The sequence below is a fragment of the Lepisma saccharinum genome, chromosome 8 (assembly GCF_977018435.1).
Source record: "Lepisma saccharinum chromosome 8, izLepSacc3.1, whole genome shotgun sequence".
NCBI lineage: Eukaryota > Metazoa > Arthropoda > Insecta > Zygentoma > Lepismatidae > Lepisma > Lepisma saccharinum.
In genome coordinates, this window is record NC_139236.1 from 3,625,423 (window position 1) to 3,643,345 (window position 17,923).

The 17,923-nt window shown below is 39.0% G+C and overlaps 1 protein-coding gene across 3 annotated transcripts in view; it reads left to right on the forward strand.

Annotated features, from left to right (window-relative positions):
• wb (wing blister) overlaps nucleotides 1-17,923 on the forward strand; it is an 849,362-nt gene that overhangs the window by 355,469 nt on the left and 475,970 nt on the right. For all 3 annotated transcript variants that reach the window (XM_083126284.1, XM_083126285.1, XM_083126286.1), the window contains exon 6: nucleotides 9,715-9,867. In XM_083126284.1, the coding sequence (XP_082982410.1) occupies nucleotides 9,715-9,867 (153 nt within the window). The remainder of the gene's footprint in view (nucleotides 1-9,714; nucleotides 9,868-17,923) is intronic.

The following is a 17,923-nucleotide window of genomic DNA, read 5'->3' on the forward strand; positions in this document are numbered from 1 at the left end:
TGCTACTCAATCTACCTTATCAGTGAATACCTAACACAATTATTGTCCATTATTTTTCTTCTATTTTGTAAAGTTAGTGTACTGAAAACCATAGTTATTGTATTTTGTTCTTAACTTTACACAATCGTTAAAAAAGGCTGTAACAGCCAGTGGTCAATTTTACTCGTAAAGTTTATATTCTGTGACCTCTCAAAAGGAAAACTATAAGTTTAGGAAGCTGTGCATCCATTTATTCTGTGGGTTAAATGGTAGAATATAAAAATATAACCTGGCTCTTCTATTATACACTAAACTTTTTTCGATGTAATGCGTTTTTTACTGTGGTTATAACTTTAGGATTTCGGGGGAGGCTTCAGCCCTCTTAGTCCTGCCACTCCTATTAGTAATGAAAAAAAAGAACTTTGTGGTTCAGGGGTGTCCATCCCCCAAAGGTCAATGGTGCGTTCCCCCAGATCATATCATAATCCCCATAAAGTATTTAATTAAGACAGTGTCTACTGTGGTCCTATTCCTGAATATCACTATTTTAAAAAGATTTACTGAACACTTGATATGCCCCCATTGGCCGATTTAGCGGGAGGCGCATGAGGTAGTGTCCCTCCCAAGAACAATGGCTAAGTGTTCTGAAGAGTAGAGATTACGAGCAATCCTTTTACAAATCGTAAAAGAATAAAGCAAAATTTAGCACGGTTACATTAATGGGAACTAGATTTACTAAGTCGACACTGTAAAATCGAATGCGAAATTTGTTAATTACAAGGTATACAGTGGAGTCAATTATGGATGCGTAGGGGATAGTTGCCCCCCCATTTTTTTGCCACTTTTGCCCTCGCACTATGCTAAACCTTATCTACCAAGGTAAAATAAACTGTCCACCCCCCCCCTCAGTTTTCGAATCCAATCGCCACGCAAGGAGAAATTATTCTAGGTGAAATATTTCCAAAGTTTGTGTCCGTTTCTCCTGATGAAATTAAATTCCAAGCTCATATCTTACTCTCTGCAATCATTGTTAATATAGATAAACATAGAACTACATCCATTTCACACTAAACTGCTATTGCTATCATCTAATGACCAAAGGGGCCTAGGCACGTTTCCTGGTGGGGTTACAACGCACAGTATGGTTCGGATTTCACTTTGAAGGTTCACTACAGATTAGTTTATCTGACCTACAACTAATTTCTGTAATTGTCTTGATTTGAATATAATCCGTTTTTTAAAATATCTAGAAAAGCCTGCACATCCAGATTATATTTCAAAAGTTATGTCTTGCATGCTTATAGTATATTCTGAAAAAATCCTAGATCTGCTTATGGCTGTTCACCCTAAATTCTTCCTTTTCTCCAATTATCGGATTAAATAGGATGCATCTAGAGCATTCCCGGACATTCGCTACGAGACTCGGCGGAAAGCGGCCCGGCGTCAGCGCTTGTCTTTCCCGGCGAACGAGGTCCGCTACAGTCGGCTATTAAAATTACAGTTTTCATATTGTGTACTAACCTTGACTACAGAAGGTGTTGAAAATTATGTCCCTCTGCTGCAACACATTCCTGGCATCTACACGTGCAAGTTCGTCTACTGTAATTCTCCCGATTTCTCGTACAATACTCTCTTTTAACTCACAGATGGTGTGCGGATTGTCTTTGTATACTTTATTTTTTAGATTTCCCAATAAATAAAAATCGCAGCCTGATAAATCGGGGACCTAGAGGGTTTTTGAAACACCCGTTTCTTGTGAGATGCGGCGGATAGATTTCCGAGGAGACTGTTCTAACCTTTGTCCTATCTCATCGACTTTTTCCTCAGTAAGTACACGTGGGTTTTTCTTTCCACTTTTATTCAGAATTGACCCTGTTACTCTAAACTTTTATACGAGGTTTAATATAGTGCTCCTATGTGGAAGGGAACACCAGGAAATTTCGTTGCAAAACGTCGTCGAACTTCTCCACAATTCCTCTTTCCGAAGTAACAACTCGACAAGATAAAACCTTTGTTGTAATGTAAACTTTTGTGGTGCCATATTAAGCCACAATCTTAAACACATGGACACAACACAACCTCCGAGGGAGGATTATACTGCCGTCAGTCTGCAACGTCAACAGAAAGGGAAAGAGAGCGAAGACAGGGAGAGCGAAAAAACAGACTGTAGCGTGCGACTGTCGCGGACCCCGTTCACCGGGAAAGACAAGCGCTGACGCCGGGCCGCTTTCCGCCGTGTCTCGTAGCGAATGTCAGGGAATGCTCTGTAGTTGTAAAATGAATTAGTTAGGAAATCTATCCTGATTCCTGTCTTCTCCCACCCCATTGCACATATTGCAGCATGGTGCCAAGATATATTTTTTTGAAAAACAATATCAAAGAAAAGTAACGTTGAATTTTTATCTGCTCCTAAAAATCTTGATGCCGAGGTCCTCGCTATTATCCCCCTCCCTCCCTCTGTGCAGTGGTTTCCAAATTGTTGTGGAACCGTGACAAATGGGGCAGCGCTTCCTAGTTTTAGAAGCAAATACATTGTGCTGCCAATATGAAATGACTTCCTTTTGCAAAAAAATTATTACATACATGTTTCGTCATAGTCGGATGTAGAATTTTTTCTGGGGGAGGGGGTGGCACAGTATTTGATGAAAACGATCAACTTTTCTCATTGACGCTAATCTTCGAAATAAAGCATTTTGTATGCTGTATGTATGCAACCGTTGACACACACTATTTCTGTCTGAATGCGAGAAAGTTTGTAATAGGATAGACTACAGTAGGCATCCCTACAGAACTCACGAATCCTTTCTTTAATGCAATGCATCAAACACAGTAATCAACATACATGTGCCCTAAGATAAATGAATGACCTTAAGGAAAAGTGTAAGACAGCTTATCTATACTGACATGGTATTGCATCCATAACATACTAAAATTTTTAGAATCTTATCCGATAGCAAAAATACATGCCAACAAAGCTTTCCACGGGTTTGCATACATTCAGGATAGAAAATGCAATTCTTTAACCTCTCACAACATGGAAACAAACCTTCTACGAGTAAACAGAGTCCTTTACCCAAACACACATTATTTCAATGCTACTCAAAATTACTTTCATTTGACTCGCACACCACACATGATTCTGCTGAAGCAAATATCCAGTGGCGTAGCAAGGGGTGGGCGAAGTGGGCCTCTCGCTTGAAGGGGCGTCCCATGGGGTAGATACGAAAAATGTAAGAAATAGAAGTGAGAAAGATAGATGGAAAAGCCTACTTTTTGTGGACAATAAAATTAAAACATTTTGTTTTTATCTGGCTTTAAATTCTACTTAAACGTTATCATTTGAATGAATACGTCAAATCAAAGACATAACATACAGAGTTATATATATATATTTCAGTTATGTCTTAGTGTCTGAAGAACATTCTTTAAAAACGTACTATTACTACTACTTTGGTTAAAGAAAATTCCAGCAGTGTGTTACAAGAATATACCTGTGCCAAGTGTAAATTTGTGTGTGGCATATTATTAAATATCATTTTCGTCAGTAATTTATTATCATTATTAATATTTAAATATGATAATCTGCTGACGTATCCCTGAAGATTTTGTATCGATTCACATTGAGATTTCAAATTTAAAGAACGGATGCGGGCCTCGCATTCTAATCTCGCCCAGGGCCTCGCGATATGTTGCTACGCCACTGCAAATAACTTATCAGCTTAGTATACTCCCGTAAAGTCAATAAACAAATATCACTTGAACTATCATATCTCGTAGATAAAATATATGCTTAGTAGGTCACAACGCTTTGTAATGCGTCTAGACACTCAGCTCGTGTTGCGTCCTGTCCGTGTGTTTCTCCTTTCATCAATTTCAACTTATCGTCTCTCATTCTCATCTTCGCGATTAGCCAAAAGTGGCAGAAAATAGAAGTGGAAGAAAACAAGTCGAATCAATCTTAAAATTGAAACAGTGACGGTCAGTGCTCACCCACAAAGATGCAGGTCATCAACTTGTGAAAGTCGTCGCCCCCCTATCCCTCGTTTCTATCCGGCCCTCTGGATTACTTCCTACTTTCATCCCTCAATCTCTCCTTTCACCTCACCCTGGGTGCCAAGCGAGCAGATTATATTTGTGCCGGAATTACAAAAAGGGGGGGGTTTCACATAACAATTTATATTTGTATGTCCCTGGTTCGTTTACGCATATACAGCAAGTGAATATACAGGTTGTTAAATGGACAGTACCGTAGTTCTTGAAATTATAACATTCTCGTAGGATATATTGGTTTATTATACGTAGTTATATATATATACATATTTTACAGAGCGTTTCCATGAGTGTCTTGCAGAGACCAAATTACCAAATCTCTAAATCAATCTATTTGCGCACCTATGGCATAACCATCGGCACTTCCCTTACCACCGAGTTAGCAAACTATCTCGGTGGGCCTATCCTCAGCTTAAATGATATTCCGTTACAAATGCGTTTCCTTACGCCTTCACTCCTTATTTTGGGCATCAATTAATCAAATACGGAAATATCCACATAATCAAAGCTTTTTCTAAAAGGGGACTTGGGACAGCAACAGGGGCTGGCATAACCAGATGCTACATTATGATATCCAGTTTAGCCACCATGAGTGGACTAAACTTGAGGAGACGTTCCTCTTTCGTCGATCAATGGGGAAACACTGTTCTTTTGCTAAAGCCCGCTGGCTCTTTTTATAGCCGGGGTAAACGTCCGTGGACGTGGACCCCGTAGCGTTGGAAAATTCCACTACAACGGTCTCTTGAAAGACTGCTAGCTCCCCCAACCGGGGAGGTAAGAAACAGGGGAATCTAACATCCAGCAAAGCACAATTCAATAATATACACTTACATGCAATAATAACATAAAAGTACACTCATGGAAGCATATTACTTAACCCTACACCTTGTAGCTGGCCAGCAATCAATTATTACAATATACCAAAACCAGTAATGGTCAATCCGACCGTTACATAGTTCCCCCCTTCAAGAGGAACAAGAAAAAACAATACACTCAAAACAAGATTACCATATTTACAAAATCATCCAACACAATTACACAATACCCACTAAGGTATTCAACTGTTCTCAGAGTATCTGAAAAATGAAATAGTCACTAGTTCATTCACTTTATCACATTGTCCACAATGTTCACAGATTCACCAAGCTTCCTCTTACTTGTGAAGTCCGCCACTGAAGTATCCTCTCTAGGATGAAGTCTTCCTGACAGCATCTTCCTTGAAGTTGGTTTTCTCTGGTTCCTGGTTTGACTCCCCAACGAGTCCTTGGTTTGACTCCCGACTGAGTCCCTGGTTCGACTCCTGACCGAGTCCTTGGTTCGACTCCTAACCGAGTCCTTGGTTCGACTCTCCACCGAGTCCTTGGTTTGACTCCCAACTGAGTCTTGGTTCGACTCTCAACCAAGTCCTTGTTCAACTCTCAACAGAGTCCTGGTTCGACTCTCAACCGAGTCCTGGTTCGACTCTCGAATCTAAATCCACAATGTATCTTTCTGTTTACAACTTGGAGACACGCAAATAAATAAACAGTGTTGTGAAAATGTAGAAAATGGGGGTAAGTTATATACAAATGAAAACTAAATAAAAAATAACAAATAAAAGAAGATCCGCGGTCGGCTATTATGACAGCTGGGATTGCTGGCTAGGCGGCCCGACGGTAGTCTTCCTAACCCTCATTAGGAGTTGTCGCGTGGCTCCCCTTGGCTGTTTTCTGTCCCTCCACCTCGCAGCAAAAGCTGGTGGTTTATGGCTGGACAACTGGCCTGGTTCACCTTCCACAATCGTACAATCCTTCCCATTCTTTGCTCTGAAAGTATCTTCTTTAATCCTTCCAGACATTAAACATGGACCTGAGTGTTCCGTTTCAAGTTCACCATTAACGCCACGCAATCTGCCAGACATAGTGTGCTCTTTCAGCCACACCTCGTCTCCAATGCGAAATTTACATGGCTTACGTTTGATCTCGTTCTCTTCATCCGGGAACATCTGAAGTAAGGCTGGGCTCGTTTTCTTATATTTCAGTCTCACTTCTTCTGTCTTCCTTTTGCTGGAAACAGTACAGGGAACGCAACTTCTGACGTAGCGAGCGATATCTCGTGTCATTCCAAGCCACGAATATTTCTCCTTGATTTTCGACAAAGTTTTCTGCTTCCCATTGTGCCCTGCAAATTCAGAATCGTGATGTGACGTCAATATTTGAGATTTCAAACTCAACGGGACCCATATCTTGGCTGTTCCCTTAGAATCTTGCTTGCAGTCTATCCTCCTGCACAAAACTCCCTCCTCATCCAAAAACGACTGATTGGCCAACTTGGCAACTTTCTCCTTATACTTCCTACTCCCAGAGAAATGCTTTCCCTTCAGTTGTTTCATTATTCGAGATAACAAACTGTCTCTCATTTGCTCTGAAACAAGCGATGAAGTTTTTTGTAGCCTCTCAGAAACCAGTAGTTCATCATTTTCATTGTCCTCTAAAGCAAAAGGCAAAAATGATAATGCATGGTTCTTCTTGTCCGTAGAAATTGAATTTTTTCGAGGAAATTTGCATTCCCTTTTTATTCCCTTCCTCCGTTTTCTCTTTACCTCTTTCGAGATTTTCAGAGAGCATAATGCACCAGCGTTTGCAGTCTTCTGAACTTCGAGTCCTTGGGAATCCACTAATTGGCCCGTATCCTCATTCGTAGACTTCCCGCTATTCTCTTGTGCATGTGTGTTGCATCCATCCAGGCGCGAGTGATCTGACGAGTTATTCCTTTCCTGTACCACGTTATTTCTCTGCATAACTGTAACAGCGAATTCTCGTTTACATGCACGCTTCGAGAACGTGTAAATCACGTCGCTATCCTTGAACGACCAACCGTTCTGCTCAATGTGCAAAATTATCCCACTCTGCCTCAAAAAATCCCTTCCAACGATTATGTCACGGAAACAATTCTCAAGGATGATAAATTTATGCTTAAATTTCATGTTATTAATACAAACAGTAGCATACATCTCGCCAACTGATATAACGCTGCCCACAGCTAACGAAATGTTCCATTTTCTCGTCTTCATGAATTTATTTCCATCCCTCTCTAACAACTTGGCTGTTTCCAAACTTAGCGTAGAAGCTGAAGCTCCCGTATCTGCAAATAATACAAAGCGTTTGTTGTTAATTTTACATTGAATGAGAGGTTCGAAGTCTTGCTGAAAACAGCCTTCTCCATTCAAAAAACGGCCTTTGTTTCTGCGTTTTCTCCCGGCGGGCGAAAGAAGGTTTATTTGGGGACGCTGCTGACCTCCCTTTCCAGAGGGTTGGTTCCTTTTATTGGTCTGTTGACATTCTTGAAGTTTATGGCCCTCACAACGGCAGCCCCAACAAATTAACTTTGCAGAATTTTTATTGGCCCCCGCTTGTCCAAAAGTTGCATCAAAAGAGGGTCTCTTTTGCCCTACGGTCGCGTCACCGCCAATACCCCTTCTTAGAAACGCGGTTGTTTCACAGCCCTTGATCCTTTTTCCTAAACCTGGATTGAGAGAGCATAACGGTAGCTGGTCACTCTCGGTTCCCCCCTCGCTTGTCCTCGCGGACAAAGCCAAATGTTTTCCTCCTGTTCTTCGCGAGGTGTCCTCTTCAGTGTTGCAAACTTCAGAAAAAGATAATTCCGTCTCACCGGCGAGCGGTGAAAAATAAAGCCTTTCTGAATACAACCTTCTCTGAACAATGGCTGCTTCAGATTCCAATTCCTTCAAAGTCTGAAATTGCATTCCATACAAATGCCTTCGGAAACTAGGGTGTGCATGAGATAGAATATGTTCTATTACTTCACATTCCTCTGTCTCTTTTTGCCTCATAGAAAACAGTTTTCTCATTCTTCGAATAAACAAAACCAGAGATTCTTTGCTCATTTGGAAGCGATTCAGAATCAAACGGTCGATCTTATTCTTATAATCTACAGAATAATATTCTTCTAAAAAAGCATTTTCAAAGCTCTTGAAATCTTCAAACGGGCGTGAAAATCTAAACCAATCCCCTGCAGCCCTCCTTAGCGAAAACGGAAGAATCTTGTCAAACAATGACTTCTCCGAAATGCTCATGACATCTTTAAAATTCCGCAACTCCTGCAAATAATCATGCGGCGAAATCTTGTCATCGCTCCCTGTGAAGACTGGAATCGGTAAATTTGACTTATCGAGAATTTTCTGAACTTTTTTCTCCTCTTCCTTAGCACTCTGCTGTTCAGTGCGCGATAAAGCAAGATTATTTAATTCCCTAATAATTTCCTCCTGAGATTTATCGCTTATATCCTGATTACCCAATAGCTGTCCAAGCAAATCTCTATCAATTTGTACTGCCATTTTTTCTACTTTACTTTTTCCACTACGTAATAACATTCACTTCTGTACGATCTTCGTTGTAAAAATTAAAAAATCTATCCGTCCGTCAGTCCATCTATCTTTCAAACTTATAGACCTGACGACAATTTATACAACAAGATATATCCTGGACAATAGAGCCCCCATATGTGAAAGTCGTCGCCCCCCTATCCCTCGTTTCTATCCGGCCCTCTGGATTACTTCCTACTTTCATCCCTCAATCTCTCCTTTCACCTCACCCTGGGTGCCAAGCGAGCAGATTATATTTGTGCCGGAATTACAAAAAGGGGGGGTTTCACATAACAATTTATATTTGTATGTCCCTGGTTCGTTTACGCATATACAGCAAGTGAATATACAGGTTGTTAAATGGACAGTACCGTAGTTCTTGAAATTATAACATTCTCGTAGGATATATTGGTTTATTATACGTAGTTATATATATATACATATTTTACAGAGCGTTTCCATGAGTGTCTTGCATAGACCAAATTACCAAATCTCTAAATCAATCTATTTGCGCACCTATGGCATAACCATCGGCACTTCCCTTACCACCGAGTTAGCAAACTATCTCGGTGGGCCTATCCTCAGCTTAAATGATATTCCGTTACAAATGCGTTTCCTTACGCCTTCACTCCTTATTTTGGGCATCAATTAATCAAATACGGAAATATCCACATAATCAAAGCTTTTTCTAAAAGGGGACTTGGGACAGCAACAGGGGCTGGCATAACCAGATGCTACATTATGATATCCAGTTTAGCCACCATGAGTGGACTAAACTTGAGGAGACGTTCCTCTTTCGTCGATCAATGGGGAAACACTGTTCTTTTGCTAAAGCCCGCTGGCTCTTTTTATAGCCGGGGTAAACGTCCGTGGACGTGGACCCCGTAGCGTTGGAAAATTCCACTACAACGGTCTCTTGAAAGACTGCTAGCTCCCCCAACCGGGGAGGTAAGAAACAGGGGAATCTAACATCCAGCAAAGCACAATTCAATAATATACACTTACATGCAATAATAACATAAAAGTACACTCATGGAAGCATATTACTTAACCCTACACCTTGTAGCTGGCCAGCAATCAATTATTACAATATACCAAAACCAGTAATGGTCAATCCGACCGTTACAAACTCTCTCCATAAAACAGTTTATGTTCCGTCATTCCACCCTTAGCTTAATTAATTTCCGCTTTTCTCTGCGTCTTCATCTCTTTTGTTATATTATGGTCTTCCTTGATCAATATATATGTATATATATATATATATATATATATATATATATATATATATATATATATATATATATATATTCTCTCTCTTCTAGGCCCACACAGCAGGCATCAACTGCGAGCGCTGTGAGGAAGGGTGGTTCCGCCCTTCCGGAGTGTCACGTGACGATCCCAGGCCCTGCAGACCCTGCAACTGCGACCCTGAAGGGTCAACCGGTCGCTGTGCACCAGACGATGAGAGAAATCAAGTAAGTATGATATTCATAATTCACAATATATTTAACACATATGTACTGATTACCAATGTCCTCTCTGTTGCCGGCGTCGGGGAATATGACGATTGTTCAGTATTCTAGGATACAGATATACATACTGAAAATATTTGAAGGCTTGAGTCTTTTTGATCCCTGTTAGATGATATTATGAAGTTGAATAACACTGATAAACAATGAAATACTCCTTTAAATAAAACTAAGTGATCTTTATGTATTCAGATGTGCTGATAACGAATATCGCATCCGTTTTCCTGTATCACCTAAGTTTTTTGTAGAACACCCAAATTTTATAGTTTTATGGTTTCAGGTCTCCGCACCCTGCTCCGCTTCCGATTTAACGTTTAGTTCCTAGCAAATGGATAAGAACTTTTCAGCGACCTTGTGTTTATGACTGGCACTTAATATATAGTGGAGGAAACATCTGGCAGTAGAGAAATTTCCTGTTTCTCTGTTAAAATTTGTTCTTTTGTGGGTTAGTCGAGTCTTAACTTCCTTTCCGATAACTTCGCGAGTAGGCTTCGCAAGTAGCCGTATTTCATGTTTGTGTATGTTCGTGAAATTATGAATTTAATATTGTATAGTGAAGTGAAGTGTAAGTTGTATTTTAACAAAACGATAAGAGCATTCACAATTGTTTTTTTAAAGAAATATATTATAAGTCAATTAATGAGTTCGCCATGTCACGCAAATGTGTGAATAACCCGAACTTGTTTTGTTATGTTTTCGGGGAATTTACTCCGAAGTCACAGAGAAATACTATCACTCCTATAGTGAAAAAAGCATATGAGTTGTATTTTGGAAGTAAAGTAGACGAGGGAAAAAGCTGGGCACCAGGTAAAATTTGTTGTAATTGTTCAAGAACTTTACGTGGTTGGCTTAATGGCACTCACAAATCAATGCCCTTCGGAAACCCTGTAATATGGACAGAACAGAAAGATTATACTACGGATTGTTACTTCTGTTTAACAAACATAGTGGGATATAGTTCTAAATCAAAACATTCTATATTTTATCCTGATGTTCCTTCAGCCAAGAAGTCTCCTAAAGAATGGACAGTGGATGAAACAGAACCAAGCAGTGCTTCTCCAGATGATGAACCCGGACCCTCATATTCAAACACCGATCCAAATTTTCCTGATCCAAATATACCTCACTTTATTTCCCAATCCGAACTAAATGATCTAGTCAGAGACCTCAACCTTTCTAAAATTCAAGCGGAATTATTAGGTTCTCGTCTCAGAGGGTGGAATTTATTACAAGATGGTATTAAGGTGTCATATCGGAAACGCCAACAATCACGGACACATTTTTTTCTGTTAGTAATGAGTTAACTTACTGCAATGATGTAGAAGGCCTTCCTCAAGAACTTGGAAGGAGTCACAACCCAAACGAGTGGAGACTATATTTAGATTCATCTAAGAATAGTTTAAAAGTAGTATTGTTGCATAATGTGAATATATACCCATCAGTACCCCTTGCCTATTCTTCCACCATGAAGGAAACATATGAAAGTATGGATACAATATTAAAAGTGATAAATTATGAAAAATATGGTTGGCAGATATGCGGAGACCTCAAAATGATTGGTATACTGTTTGGCATGCAATCTGGGTTTACAAAATTTTGCTGCTTTCTTTGCGAATGGGACAGCCGGGCAGAAGATAAACATTACAACATTGTGGATTGGCCCATACGAAAAAACTTAAATCCTAGAGAGAAGAGTGTTAGGAATCAACCTCTACTTGAGAGAGACCAGATTTTGTTACCACCGTTGCATATAAAGTTAGGGCTGATGAAAAATTTTGTTAAGGCTTTGGATAAACACTGTGAGGGTTTTGGGTACTTGAGAAAAACATATCCTAAACTCAGTGATAGTAAGTTAAAAGAAGGCATATTTATTGGGCCGCAAATCCGTGAGATCATTCATGATGACAACTTTGTGGAATTGCTAACAGAAAAAGAGAAATGCGCATGGTTAGCTTTCAGACAAGTATGCTGTAATTTTCTTGGAAATGTGAAAGCTGACAACTACAAGGAACTTGTTAACAACTTGTTGAAGTGTTATCAGCGCATGGGGTGCAATATGTCCTTGAAAATTCAACTTTTTACATTCGCATTTGGACTTTTCCCCCCTTAACTTGGGCGCGGTCAGTGACGAATGCGGCGAGATATTTCACCAGGATATTTCTGTCATGGAGAAACGATATGCAGGAAAATCGGTACAGACCATATTAGCAGACTATAGTTGGAACCTCAAGGAAGACGTTTCTGATGGCAGTTACAAACGGCAGAGTTCAAGAAAGAAATTTTGAAAATGCGAGTAAAAATGTGTTTCTTTCCTTTTTTTTGCATGAAATTTCTTCATTGAACAGTCAAAATCGGTCCTATATATTTTTTTAAATTTTTTTATATTTCATAGTTATTCACTTCAATATTTAAATCTTATTTCATGAGCAAACAAACAAATATAATTTCAAATTTCGATGTATTATTACAAAGGAAATTAAATTTTTATTAAAAACAAAAAATGAAAATCCAGGGAAAACGATACGTGATACAGCATTTCTACTTTCAGATTTGGATTCAGCGGGGTCGAATTATAAATAATCACCTATTTTCGTTCAAAGGAGCAAAAAAAAGTTTGAATTTGTTCATCAGTGTAATCAATAATTTCAGGTTATACTACTATGTGATATTTCTTTCATACTTGTTAAATATTTATTTTGCCTTTAGACCCCAGAAATCAACTTTTGAGCATTTCAGTACAGTTTCATGTTTGGAACACTTTTTGTACACTTGGAATACATTTATTGAGCATATTTGGATGACGTTAGTCAGTCGCAGCGACGATGTAGATAAAGCAAACACACATTCATTCCCTATCAGGCAGGTCTATGACCAAGCGCTTTAATTGGTCGATTTTTGATCTCGTCATCGAAGATGTATCGTGCAATGTGTTCCATAAGGATCGAACCCGGACCCTTCATTATAACGCCACAACGTTACCACTACACCTTCGAAAAGGTCCCACCAAGGTAAAGTGCAAGTGTAGTGCTACATATTCAGAAAAAACAGCTGTAATTGTATTACAAATTAGTGAAACATAACTCGGTTATAGTTATTCCTCTTCGAAAAGTATAGAATTAGTAAAGAAATCAATTGTTGCTTGAAATTGGATACTTGAAAACAGTTTCTTCAGTGCTAACTGGCTATTAAATTGGCCCTTTAATCTGAACCGTGGAGCCGGCTCCCTTTATATCGCTATCCCGTGCTTACTCTTGATTTCGTAACGCCCTGGAAAGAATTTCAACTTTTCCTGGAAAAATGTAAGAAATACAAAGCAGGTATGCAGCTATAACCTCAGAAACGAGCCCCGCTGCATAGCAATTTGGTCGCGTTCAAAAAGCGCAGGACTACATGGCTAATAACCCCTTACGCTATTGGGTCAAAACCAAATTGCTTCAGGGTTGTAGCTGGGCTGGGTAATTTAATTGGAAAACAATGGAAACCACGCATTTAGCATTGAGATGGGTTTTTGAGATGGCCCTTTCCCAAAATTAGATCATCGGGAAATGTTGAGACGGCGTGTGTGCTTTTATCACGCGAATCATAGTCTTTGCACTTAATGCTTTAAAGAGTACCCCTCTTTCCAGTTTTCAGAAAACATGCTGTCTTTATTACCTCTTTATTATCCACCCAAATTCTTTGAAAATCACGAGAGATTCAATATACCGTTTGACCATATAGCATTAATGTTTTTTGATCCCTATTTCGTCATAAGTATTAGTTATTTGACTCATGTTTCGTGATAATACAAAATTACTTCTCACATGAAGGAAAGTGGATCTTCGTGCGTCTTGCATGAGTCTTGATACTTCAACAATGCAGAGAAATTAAATTTTGGAGTTCAATCTCGCACTACCTGAGGTACTCAGCCCTTCCCCTATGCCGAAGGGCATTCCTCATCCACTGTTCCTTGTTCCAGATAATAGGGTCTACCAATCCATTACAATATCTATCAAACTAAAGAACTACATTCTTTTCAACTCATACACGTTTTAGAAGATCCTTGTATAAGAATTCATGCCACTTTTCTACACCTAATTTTGCTTCATTTTTTTTCTGTTAGTCCATTTCAATGTACCTAGTAGGTAAATTGGATAAATGTTGTATTTGGAATTATTGGTAAAATAGATATAACCGGAGTACAATTATGTAGAATTTATAATATTAGAATGCTTAATAGTAAACAATGAGACTTACTGAAGCAGACATACTTAAGTACAGGGGTACTTAAATAAAGACTATATTAATGACAGAAAAATAAAAGCTCAATATTGTTGTGGATAACACAAAATAATTTATTATCGTATTATACAAGAGCAAGGCCGACCTCAATGGCGGAGTGGTTAGCACGGCGAGTTATGTCCCAGGATGCGATTCTTTGTGAGTGTCCATTGATTTCATCATATCATCACTCATTCCTAACGTCGCGATTAGTCAACAAAGCAACAATAAATAACAAAAATTAAATAAAAAAATAAAAAATACAAGAGCAAAATCGGTAATCTACATAGAGAGATAAATTTGGCATTTTACTGTTTATATTCCGTGATGGATTTTACGCAGTTAACTGCCCAGGATTTTCGAAAAGAGGGGAGGAGGTATGGTACGCATAAGTTTTTTCAGTAGTCAGACCTCATTTTACCATATTTTCCTGGTTTGGTTTCACAGCAAAGCGAAGTTTACTCTGTGCCCTTCATAGCCTATATGCTTGTTTATATTTCCTTAGGATATAATGCGACATAGCTTAGAACATCCAAGAAAGCAGCAACCTGATTCTTGATTTAGTATAGGTGAGTTTATTTGACTGAAGGTTGAGGTTATCACTACTCTATCGGGGAGCCAGCAGGACTAGAAACAATTTAAGTTGATGCTAGGCAGGGTGGATACAAATCATGTTTTTTATATAAAAAATTATTTTTGATGATTATTTCATTAAAATCGGATTATTTTGATTTAAATCGATGTTTGTGTTTTTATTTTAAACACGCTTAAAATTGCTTGTATGGTTTTTGGCACCATGCATATAGAAAGGCTTTTTATGGTAAACCCTGTAAAATATTTGAACAGTTTGATTGAAGCAAATAAAACATTATATGTAAATATACATTTTTATTTTTCTGATACTGTACATATGAACCTAACCTACTCTGGAAATGATTGTTGAGTGTGTTAATGAAACTATAATTTCTGTAACTTTTCTTCCATTGAAAATTAAACATTCTGGATGTACTGCATAATTGTAACTTAAAATATTTGTTATAGTCTATGCAGTCCATAGTTTGCAAAATATCAGCTGCCATGTTTATGTAGGTGTGTTTCACCTACGTCACAAACTGTTGCATTGTGGGATCGAGTAACCATGATTGAAGGCGGTTCTTATTGTAAACATACGCAATTCAAGCGGGCGGGCGGGAGAGTTCAACCTTGTTTACGATGGTACTGTGCAGTTTTCCGCTGTTTAAGAAAAAGATCACGTTTATCCTCGAATTTTTGGAGATACAACAGAAGATGCGCTTCATGGCACGGGACTCAATAATTGTTGATCAGAAGATGCCGCGTCGTCTGGTTGGCGAGAATATTTGTCAATATTAAAGAACAAAGCAAACATTACAGAGTATGCAGTTCCTCTCGGGTATGTTCATGTGTCACATTTCTCTGTGACAAATGGATCAAATTGATGTGTATAATTATACTTACAATACCGGTAGTGTTTCCTTGTTTTTTGGTAGAAACGTACTGATACTTCCGATAAGTTTGACAACAAAAATGATAATATACAAAGTTTAATTCATCTTGGTAATTGTACTTGATTATTTATTATATTTCGTTCGTTAACACAAACTGTTATTAATTGTTATTCGATCCATGAGAAAAGGTGCCTTTAGTATGCTTTGTGTACTTTCAGAAAAAATAAAACACTGCTATCAAAGTATCCCAAATTGATTGATTGATTTCGTTTAAGTAGTCCAGGTGCACGGGTTCAACGCCTTCTTTTGGGGCTCGGTGGGGCTCGCAGTGTTGCCAACCGCTTATTCGAAAAAATCACCAAGGTTTTTGGTCTAACCTAACCTAAAACAGCAAGGAGTTGGCAACTTTGCTTGAGAGTTCACAAACCGGAAGTGGGGCTCGGTGGGGCTCGCAGTGTTGCCAACTTCTTACTCGAAAAAATCACCAAGGTTTTTTTTGGTCTAACCTAACCTAAAGCAAGGAGCTGGCAATCTTGCTTGAGAGTTCTGCAACAGAAAGTAAAACTCGCAGTGTTGCCAACACCTACTCGAAAAAAAATCACCAAGGTTTTTCTTGGTCTAACCTAGCCTAAAGCAAGGAACTGGCAATCTTGCTTGAGACTTGCGTTACAGTGCATAAAGCAAGGTTGCCAACCTACTGGTACTTTTGCCATAGTTTTTTACAAAAGAGAGAGAAGAGAGGGAGGGAAGAGTTAAACAACCGACGGCCCACCTACAGCTTTTTTGTCTAACCTAACCTAAAGCAAGGGGCTGGCAACTTTGCTTGAGGCTTGCCTTACAGCGCATAAAGCAATGTTGCCAACCTACATATACTAAACAAGGAAAGCGGGCACTGCCGTAAAAGAGAGAGATGGATGGATGGGAACACTACACGGGTTCAACATCATCAAGTAAAAATCGCCTTAATGGTTTTTTCTTGTAAGGTACGATCTCTATTTTCTCGCGGTGTTACCAACTCCTACCTACACTTTTTTTAGTTGGCAAAAACTAAAAAGAAAAAGAGAAAAACTTATAGCTGGGAACAGTAATGAGCGAATGCGCCATATCGTAATTTTCCAACTCCCGGGGGCCAATGTTTGTATATCGTGACGTTTGTAAACCTCTCTCGGGGGAACATTGTGACGCAAACAAACAAACAAAATAATAATTGTTGTTTTTTAGAATGCCTGGCCCCTATAACCTCGCCAGGGTGCGTGGTGCCCAACCAAAAATGTAAAAGTTTTCTAATGGCTGCGGTTATAGATTACCGCACCTCTGTAGAGTTTCACGTGTTTTTTTTTTCCCCCAAACTTCCATGAAACCCTACAGAGGACCTCCGTAATGCATGCAACGTGTACTAACGACTCTAGTGTTAATTGATGTTGTGATATTTTTGGATATAGTGTTTTATTGTGAGATATAGATAAAAAATGACTATGTTTATTATAATATTTTCTTGATGAAGATGGAGAATGTATGTAAATAAAATTGCATGCTTTTTTTAGTGTGTGTATGTGTTTTTGATGTTTCGACAGCATCTGAAACGATAAAAAAAAATTATTGTTAATTTTCACGTGTAAAAAACAACAACAAATTTTTTTTGTGCAAATTTTCTGATTGTCTCTCGTGCTATAGTGCAAAAAAGATATTGTGACTGATAACTAATGAAATTAATATTTGTAAGTGATCTGAACTAGTGAAATTCGTATTGTGCTATTGTAACTGATTGTGCTAGTACAGAAAATTTCTTATTGTGCAAGAAAATAGATGTTAAAAACTTGTTAAAACTGCTCTGTGACCCTCTCGTTCTTCACGTCGTAGGCGAAGGACTTCTCTGCAATCAGGATGACACTGCATAGGGTATCCTCGGGCAAGGCATCGTGGAACTCGCAGACGACCTTGATGTTGGTTCGATCGTTGACCACAACCTTCTTCCTCTTAGATGTGTTGATGACGGTCATGGGTCTCCGGGCTTTGAATTCGCTGGGCGTGTAGTACATGTCCACGCTTCCCTCGGTCACGCGTTTGTAAGCCGAAAACGCTTCGTAAAGTTTGAGGTAATCGTCTTTGGTCACGTCGAGGTTGTAATTCTCGCGCGGGAACACTTCGTTGCGTCCATTCTTCAGATAAACGTTCTTGATCTTGCAGTCGTCGAACTTGCTGGAATCTTTTTCCTGATTCTTGTCCCTCCCGGTCTGAAAGAGCACTACGACGAAATCTGGCATGTCGAACTGTAT